Source organism: Triturus cristatus, chromosome 3_2, assembly GCF_964204655.1.
Source record: "Triturus cristatus chromosome 3_2, aTriCri1.1, whole genome shotgun sequence".
Classification (NCBI taxonomy): Eukaryota; Metazoa; Chordata; class Amphibia; order Caudata; family Salamandridae; genus Triturus; species Triturus cristatus.
Window position 1 is genome coordinate 336,495,319 of NC_140584.1, and position 9,259 is coordinate 336,504,577.

At 41.2% G+C, this 9,259-nt stretch overlaps 1 protein-coding gene across 2 annotated transcripts; it reads left to right on the forward strand.

Moving 5' to 3' along the window:
• Nucleotides 1-1,224: 1,224 nt before the first annotated feature.
• On the forward strand, nt 1,225-8,722 carry RSRP1 (arginine and serine rich protein 1). 2 transcript variants are annotated; one of them, XM_085647816.1, is made up of 6 exons: nt 1,225-1,581; nt 3,170-3,231; nt 4,125-4,709; nt 5,020-5,168; nt 6,978-7,049; nt 8,042-8,722. In XM_085647816.1, the coding sequence occupies exons 1-6, from the start codon at nt 1,487-1,489 to the stop codon at nt 8,192-8,194; spliced, it is 1,116 nt and encodes a 371-aa protein (XP_085503942.1). In that variant the 5' UTR covers nt 1,225-1,486; the 3' UTR covers nt 8,195-8,722. The 2 variants fall into 2 exon arrangements, with proteins under 2 accessions (XP_085503942.1, XP_085503943.1); XM_085647817.1 differs by having other exon boundaries at nt 1,237-1,581; nt 4,128-4,709.
• The last annotated feature ends 537 nt before the right edge of the window (nt 8,723-9,259 follow it).

Here is a 9,259-nt window from a genome sequence, read left to right on the forward strand (position 1 = left end):
CTTGTTTACCAAGCGTAAGGCGGAAATAGCACATTAGATGCACAATGGTTCAGCGCTATATAGAATATGTATATAAAGTCAGAGGTCACAATGATTTTGCAAATGAATAAAGCATCCAAGATATGTTGTTCTTGAGGTAATTCTTCTTTATTTTCCTTTAAAATATTTTCTTTATTTTCCAAAGATCAAGAGATCCTAGCCATAGCCAACGCGTTTCGTCTCTTGGCGAGACTTCTTCAGGGCTTCACAGTACGACAAAACGTGATTTTGTATATTTAATTTACAGTTCAGGTTTCAAGAATTTTCAAAGTTACAAAAAGCTTCTATGTAGTGTACATTCGGAATGAAGGGAGCAGAAACGCTACGGGTTACCATGCCATTACGGAAACTGTACACTACATAGAATCTTTTTGGAACTTTGAAAATTCTTGAAACCTGAAACCGGAAAATAAAGAAAATATTTTAAAGGAAAATAAAGAAGAATTACCTCAAGAACAACATATCTTGGATGCTTTATTCATTTGCAAAATCATTGTGACCTCTGACTTTATATACATATTCTATATAGCGCTGAACCATTGTGCATCAAATGTTTATGTAGGTCTTGTTCCTAAATAAGGAGTATAGAGGGGAGTACTCCTTGGTTTCTTGCGCTATCCTGTAGACCACAGACACGGATCATTTGTTGGGTGCGGAATCAAAGAGCCTCTACCCTCTTTTTTGTGTTGCTGGAAATAGCACATTAGCTAGAAGGGTAGCCATCATTGTAAGATGTTCATTCCAATCCAGTCCTCTTTATTTTTGAGAAAAAACTCATCATTATCCAATTTAAAAAAAAATTATGTTTCAGGATGAGTGGGGTAACCTAATGGTCAGGTTTTATTATTGTATTTTAAAAGGGTATGCGGCATGATTTTGTGCTACAAAAACGTGATTTTCTGCTGTTAAAATTTTTAAATAAAAAAGGGAGCGACTGTTTGAAAACTTCTTTTCGAAATTAAGCATTGTATTTTTCGACTTAAAGACTAACTGTTAAAACCAAGAACAACACTGTGTTCAGATGAAGATGGCCGCTCTGTTTTCCTTCACATCACGCTCATTACAATTTACTGCGCTGTTGGGGCAAACACCTATTGGTCAATCGGTGGAGATCGACTAGCTAATACTCAAAATGAGACGTTTGCTGGATTGGTGAAGTCACCAATGGGAGTTGCTGAACCAGATATCCCGCCCTATGCCTGACAGAAGAGCCTTCTAGAAGGTTATCCAGCTCATTCTTTTGTTGGCTTAGGTAACGGTTGATGTAGTGGTGTTACGTCGAGCTCTTGAAGAGATTAGTGTCGTTTTCCCCCATTCACGACGTACCTTGTGTTTTACCAACACGTCATCCTTTCTAGGTGGCTTATTTCTTGGGTTCTCTGTTTTGATTCGTAAAATAGCGATTTTCCACTTCGTTCACATCTGAAGTCTCTGCGCCATAGCGGTGATGGACGGAGCGGAGAACCTGCAGGAGAATACCTTCCAGCAGAACTGCGGGCAGCCAAGTACGAGCTCTTCGGTGGTCCCGGCCTTCGGAAACATGTATGTGTTTTTTTTTTTTTTATTTGTTGACAGTTTTTTAGCATTACAATGTCGCCGTAGGACAGTGTTAGTTTCAGAAGCTGTTAAGTTAATAACAAATGTCTGACAGGGAGAGTAAGTTTTGCGGTATTATGCCCGATTGTTGTGCACATGTTGAAAATATATAGCGTTGGTTTTCGAGTGATGTAAATGGCCGACCACGGTAACATTTGTGCGCATCTTGAGTCGTTAACGGCTGTTTTAACCTACTGAGACTAAAGGTGCCTAGAAACAGTCACTCGACAATATGCATCGCAACGTTGCATGGCTTTGAAATCCGCTCAATGACAACACTTCAATTGTGACGCATTATAAAACTGCGTATTACAGTAGTGTCAAGTCTTGGGACCGGCGTGCCTACGCCATAACCACTGCGATTTTCAGTCGAGCAGGTGGGCGCAACGATGGTATAGACTCGTGTTTTCTCTCCCAAATGGGCGGCACGAGCCGCCGTCAATGGACTTAACGCTATTTCAGTCACCCTCTTTGTTTCGTCTCGGCGTTGCGCTGTTCGTGTAATGGCGGCAGGCGGGCGGGGTCGCTGTAATGGCGGATTAAGCGAGTCGTGTAATGGCGGCGTATATTACTTCGAACCTCTCGATGGCTTCCCAAGGACTCTTATAGGCCAAATGTGCCGTAATTTGTATACCCCGGTTTCGAACAGGTGCTACCAACTTACTTGGAAAGCGGTATCTATTTCCTTATGGTAGAAATAAGTGAACCAGCTACAAAGGGTGACCCGACCCCGGTGGAAGAGGAGTGTTGCGCAAAGCAATTTACAATTGACGGCGGACCCCCTGCCCCCGTCAAGATTTAAGTACATTCGTTTAATCTTAAAGATCCGAATGCACGCCATAAAACCATGGTGCTGTTATACTTTATTGCTCGTGTGTGTTTTTACCGAAAAGCAATTTCAATGAGTATTTGTGAAAAGCTCCTCCTTTGAGAATGTCCTTCGGCTGCCCAAGTAAGTTTACGTGTTTTAGACACTTGATCCATTTCGGTTAGTATATTGTTGTGAATACGCATGTTATGCCGCACATGGGTTGTTAAGTCCACCACAGCGGTAAACTGAGTGGCTACAGAATAGCATTATTCCAGCGGTCCACCCTTGCACTGCTGTTTATTTCGACAACCGCCTGGCTCATTGTCTGCATTTAGTGTGACAGTAACGGACTTGGCCAGGCATTGCGTGGTTCTCCGAACAGGGATGCTGCTGCCTTAACACGGTCCGCAGACTAGCTAGCGGTGAGAGCAACTGAGCGTATTGAGGTGCGGCGCATGAGCAGCCGACAAGAGAAATAGTTTCACTGTCCCATGCTCCGCAGTTGCGGTCTCTGATGCGTTAAGCAAACGTCAGTTTCGTTCAGGTTTTGTCTCCCAATAAGCTCATTAGTGGTAGCCTGAGCTTTTCTTTGTTACGGTCTAAAAAATTAAGTATTATCGTTAAGTGACTTGCTGCACATAAATGCTTGTAACTTTGTATACTTGTCAATGTTATTGTTTTTCCTTTTTCAGCCATTATAGTTTTGCTTTCCTTTCCATTTAGAAATCGTGACGGGAGAACACTAGAAGTACAGCACAGCGAATCGTACAGCATCTCTAGCCCAGGTAAAATGTCTTTTTTCTTCTGTTTGGCTCTTTAATCTGTTATTACTTACAAGCTGCTTTGCTAGCTTTCACCAGGTCCCTGAGGGCGGAGATGCGCTTAGGTTACTCCGGCGGCATATTTACAAGGGCTTTTTTGGCTTACAAAAGCCAAAAAAGCGGAGATAAAACCAGCGCCCTATTTACAAGAGGACGCTAACATGCATAATCGCATGTTTGCACCCTTTTTCTCTACGCCTCACTATGCATTTCCAATGAGATGCAAAGTGGGCGTTACTGGGCGTACTCCAGATGGGAGTACCATGCAAATATCACTGATGTTTACATCGCAATATTTACAAGGCAGCCCACATGATATTACACACATTCGATTTTGGCGAAACAGCAGTTTTTGCCAAAATCTAACCTACTAAATTCCTGACTTAGCCATCCCTAACGTGGGTGGATTATGCTGATACGACCAGTTATAGCCATTTTGCAGGGAACATCGCCGGAAAACCAGTGATGTTCCTGCAAAACGGCCATAACCTCGCTAGGGTTGTTAATTACGTGCTACCTGGGCCATAGATACCAGAGAGAGCCTGCGATAATATAATTATCATCCAGCGATAATTATTATGCCCCCTCGTTGGGCCAAAGCAGTTCGAGATCAATGGTTGAGGAGGGATAAGCAAGCAACAGACTACTTGTAAAAAAAAAGATTGATTATGCAGCAGATCATGCTTAACTAAAGTTGAATACTAGCGGACTACGAGGTAATAGGAGCTGGTGGGGGTAGAGGCAGACAGAGCGTAGGTGCACTACATTTAAGTTATCTTGATGAATAGTATTTAAATGCTGACATGTTACGATGGTGTATGTACAAATGGCTCTTCATGTGTTTTTGTGTTGTAAAGCAGGATGGTCTAAAACAAAAGAGAACTTGAATATCAGCAACACGGAGCATGAGGTGAAGGCGAAGCAGAGAACCACTGAGATGCCCAACTGTCTGAATGACTTGAATCCGAGTTCGCCCAAGGAAAGGGGCTCTCGTTCAAGATCTAGAGGAAGCTCTTGTAGGTCCAGGTCTTCTAGCAGATCAAGTACGTCGCGTTCTCGTTCACGCTCAAGAAGTGAAAGTCGCTCGTCTTCGCGAGGCAGACACTACAGGAAAAGAAGGTACCATCGAAGCTCTCGATCCTCTTCTAGAAGTCGATCGAGGTCGGTCAGCCCTCGATACAGAAGATACCACTCCTCCAGATCCCATAGAAGGTACTACCGGTCTCCTCCTAGGTACAGACCACGCAGTCGATCTCGTTCTCGCGGAAGGACCTATTACAAAAGCAATCGCTCAAGAAGCAGAAGCCGATCGAGGTCTAGAGGAAGAAGGTACTATGGATTTGTGCGCCGGTCATATCCAGCTACTTTCCGAAGCTGGCGAAGTCGATCGCGAACGAGATCAAGATCTCGAAGCCACAGCCCCCTCAGACTCACCGAAAAGGGTAAGCCTTGTGTGGATTCTGTTTATTCTACCTTTAGTGTTTTTCTTCTTTCACAATGTTGGACTGATTAGAAGCTCTGCTGTTGTCAGAGTAATGTTTCAAATATCCCTTGTGATTGGCAGTAAGAGTAATTAAGGGACATTGTTGGTGTTTGGAAATGTTTTGTGTAACGGTGTCATCCCGCGATTGCTTGTTAATTCTTGTAGGGAATAATAGTTCGTAAATAGCGCGTCCATGACAGACGTGGTTACTGCTAGCAGGCAACCTTGTTTAAGACCGTACTCAAAGAATAATTTTATGTCTATTCCAGATAGACGGGAGCTGTTGGAGATTGCTAAAGCAAATGCGGCAAAGGCCCTTGGGAAAAACGTGGACTTGCCCCCGAGTCTGAAGATGGATCCATGGTTTAAAGAAGCCCAGAAAAGGAGCATCGAAGCAGACGTTGCAAAGTTGGTCACGGTAAGTATATATTTAGGCAGGGACAAATGTTTAGTTAGGGATATATGGGAACATGACAAAGAAGCGTCTAGTTTAGTTGGTGTTGATCGAGCCAACTTTATACATGCTATTTTTAAAGTGCTCACGCCTAGAGCTAAGTGCTAATTGGTAGAAGCCAGAATGTTGCATATAAACACCACGTCTGAGACGTGGTTTCGTTTTTGGCAAGTATGAATGTTTCAGGTTTTCACAAAATATACTCTTGTCGCATAATAAACGTTCTTGTGAAAGCCTGTACTTTATGCATGCTCACCCCATATAACTGAAAACTGTTTAAATGCCCTGATATTGTTGGTAACTGTTCTTTTTTTTTTTTTTTTTTTTTTTTTTTTTTTTTTTGTACTGTTCCCTTAAGCTCAGGGCTCCGTTGCCCAACACAATGGGAATTCTGATGCCGCCTAACATCAAACACATGGGTCCGAATGAGATTGGGTTAATAAAAATGTGTCCGTGTTAACTGCTCTACTAATTTATCTTAATATGTTTCTTTATACGTGGGAGTATTTGTGGGCAAACTTTGCTGACTAGATTAGCACGCGCAGACTAATAAGTGGCGACGTTGCGAAAGGGGCTCAGTTGAGGGGAACAGTACAGGAAACATTAAATATACCCCTCCCCTTTAAGCAAACTCTAAAGTTTCGAGCACCTACCAGAGGATTCGAATGAACCCTTGTAGCTAGTTAAGAGTAAATGTCGTTTCAGGTCTTGTTTTAAACGCGGTGGCCTATCTGCCAAGTTCCAATGAACTGCTACACGGGAGAGAAGCAAAGCAGATACTTGTCTGCTTTTAGATGGAGGGTTAAATTTGAGTCGACTATCTGTCAGCTTTAACTAAATTCATACTTATTTGGGGATAGTGATGTACAATGTCCAGTGATTGTGCTCCTTTGCAGTCAGCTGATCGTTTGCAAGTTAGGTGATCAAAAACAAAGCACAACTTGAGTAGTTACTATCTGGAATTAAATACTCATTTTGCTTGTGCTCTCCAGTATTCATCATATTGCCTTTTCACACTTGTCAGTTGGGATTCCGTCTAATTTTCAACTCCCTGGGCCTAACAAACTTTTTTTTTTTGGGGGGTGTTGGGGCGTGGTTGAGCAGTGCTTTGTGATTCCAAAAGTATTAGTACGCAATACAGTTTACATGCTCTTTCTGTCTTTATAGAGATGAATGATCTCCAGACCTTGATGAAGATAAAGTTGGTAATACATCAATAGGTGATCGGTTTAAAATATGTGGCATTGAGATTTAAAAACTGGTGATTCTGATCGGTCATTGTGTTCAAAACATTTTTTACACGCTTCTTACTCTTATGCAGTAAGATTTCAGGGATTTCTGAGAAAGTTGGCATCTGTAGTACAGGTTTTATCCCTCACAATGTATTAACTATATTCCAGATTTTGAGAGTGCGGAAGAAGAGGCCTTCGTCGCTAGCAGATAAGTTAATTGATTGTTGGAAATCTCTAGGGCGGACCTGCATACTAGCTGCCTGATCTCTGAACTTAATAGCTTTCAAAACTTGTGGGTTTTCATAATCCATAATCTAGCAAATTAAACGCACAGTGCTTTAATTTTGGTGATCTGAATCAAATAAGGTAGATATTTTCAGATCTTAAAATTGGCACAAACACTTCCACTCTGGCAAGTTGTGCTTTTAAGAATATGCAGCTCTAACCATAGTTTTTGACATGCTATATTTTTGTCAATGTGTAGTAAATTCGTGTAAACATTTGATTGAAACTCTTTAATTGTGGTATCCTTTCCATACAGCAATCGAGTGACCTATCTGAAGTTCCCAAGGAAGTGTCGCCTAGACAAGGGGCCATCCTGTTTAACACTAATGTAAGTGTTTCTAGAGCTATCTTAATCTCGTGCATTAAACAGCTTCCTTTTTAAAATCTTAATATTGTGACTTTGTCGAACGAAGTACCTCGTTGCCTCAAATTCTTAATTGCCTGCAAAGAGGAACGTAGCCCCTCACCGTTCCTGCTAAATCTGGCACCAACTTTGGCATGTTAATTACAAATGGGACCCAAATTACTTCTCCCCTCACACATGCCCCAGTTTCTCTTATGGGTTGTTGGAAGGTCTCAAGACCAATCCTTAGCAGTGGAATTTGTTACTCTGACCAATTACGCTTTTGGAACACAATGCTCGAATGGAGGGGAAGGTTTACAAAGAGTATGCTTAAGTTGCACTACGACGTAGGGGTGTCAAAGGAGAATTTCTTAGGATTAAGTTACACATTTTATAACCTACCCAGGTTGACGGGTGACTAATCTTTTGCTCTGTCTAGTTAGATGGATCTACGCCTCTTCAAATTTTTGAAAATCCAACAAGCTGGTTAAATTGTGCATAATGAGTTATGAGTGGGAAGGTGTTGTTTTGGGCTGTTACTGGATCTGTGGTAAAATCCACTCAAGTCCCCCCCCCCCCCCCCCCCCCCCCCCCCCCCAAAAAAAAAGTGTGGGTGGTATCTAAACTAATCATTTTGATCAGAGTTGTGTTTTATTTAACTGTATGCCCTGTGGCAGCTACTTATTTTCTGACTAGGGCGCTTACGTTCTCAATCTGGTAATTAAGAAGTTACTGAATTGGAGATGCAGGACAGGTTGACCTAAAATATAATTTGTAAAGTTAACTTTTTTCATCAAGTGTACTGGTGCCTTGTGAAAAAATATTGTGAAACGAGGGCAGTACTAGTAAAATGTGGCACACGTAGCTTGGATACAAATAATAACCGTAACAATAAAGCTAGGTAAACGTAGCTGAGATATGAATATTAAATGGAAATGTACTTTTCTTCATTGCTTTTTTTTTTTGTGTGTGCGCAGAACTCAGTTGTCAAGCCAGTAGTAGAGAAGCAGTGCAACAGTTCCACAACAAAAGATGAAAAAAGAAATCAGTTTGGACAGTGGATTCCCATTCAAAAGGAGCCAGAAAATTATTTGGGTTTGTCACCAAACACTTATATGGCAATAAAATGATTTGTTTTTTTTTTCCTCCCCCCTGCAACACCGGCCCATAATTGAACTGCTGATGGATAAGTATCTTAACTCCATTTTCGACCTGGTCCTCAAATCCTGGTCTCTGCCCTCCTAGTGCACCAAGAACTTTTTTTAAGTAGCTGTATGCAAGATAATTATTTGCGTACATGAAGAAGAAAAAAAAAGCTAACTATCCAGGTTAGTTGACTGTTTACTTTTGGATACTGGTGCAATTTTTGTAATTATGTAAATATTTTGTTTAAAATATTTTGTAGTTAATCCATTAAAACATATTGGGAGTTTTCTGTCCCAGGAGTAGTTTACTTTCTTGAGGCCTACCTCAAGTTGGGTGCTTTCCACCTGATATTTATGATGTAAATTGTGTACATATAAATTGTTGCAGTTATGCAACTGAAGTTGGACAATTTTGAATGCCATGGTTCTCAAACAATATATTTTGATTGTTGGCTCTTTATTTTATTTTTTGTTGTCTGTATTTTCTATGTGAATAAATTTGGCAATAAGCTGTGTCATGTAAAATTATTTCTTAACAGTGGGTTATTCTTTTCGAGATTGATTGTTCCAAAGTTCTATTATCAAGGTTTTCAATTGTAGATAGTTTGAGTGAATTCACTCAATGTTGATCTTGGATTAAATCCTAATTTGCATAGTCCTTCTGGGATGGAACTTTGTATCTGTGTAAATGCCTAAGCTACTTTTCAACAAGCGCATGATTTCCTCCCACCTTTTAGATTTTATGATTGTGTTTTTAGAGGACTGGCTTTAAAAGCTTTTGTATCCCTTGTGAAGTACAAGCACCAAATAACTGCAGCACTGCTAAACTGATCCTTTGTAGTCTCTTTTTGGAGTATAACACATTCAGTCGGAGTCCACTCACCAAGCAGTTTTACTCGTGGCTGTAACATATCACATCTGCAATGCAGACTCCCTCGATGATAGATGCTTGCATTCCCTTTCCTTGAGGTCACCAATTCTGGAACTGGCCAAACTCTTTCAATGTAGAATAAGCCCAAGACCAGTCTCCGGGGGGGAGAGATGGGGGGG

Excerpts from the sequence above, each read along its gene's own strand:
- RSRP1 (XM_085647816.1), top strand. The coding sequence starts at position 1,487 with ATGGACGGAGCGGAGAACCTGCAGGAGAATACCTTCCAGCAGAACTGC. Across the intron at positions 1,582-3,169 it reads GTCCCGGCCTTCGGAAACAT|AAATCGTGACGGGAGAACAC; the intron begins GTATGTGTTTTT and ends CTTTCCATTTAG. Across the intron at positions 4,710-5,019 it reads CCTCAGACTCACCGAAAAGG|ATAGACGGGAGCTGTTGGAG; the intron begins GTAAGCCTTGTG and ends TGTCTATTCCAG.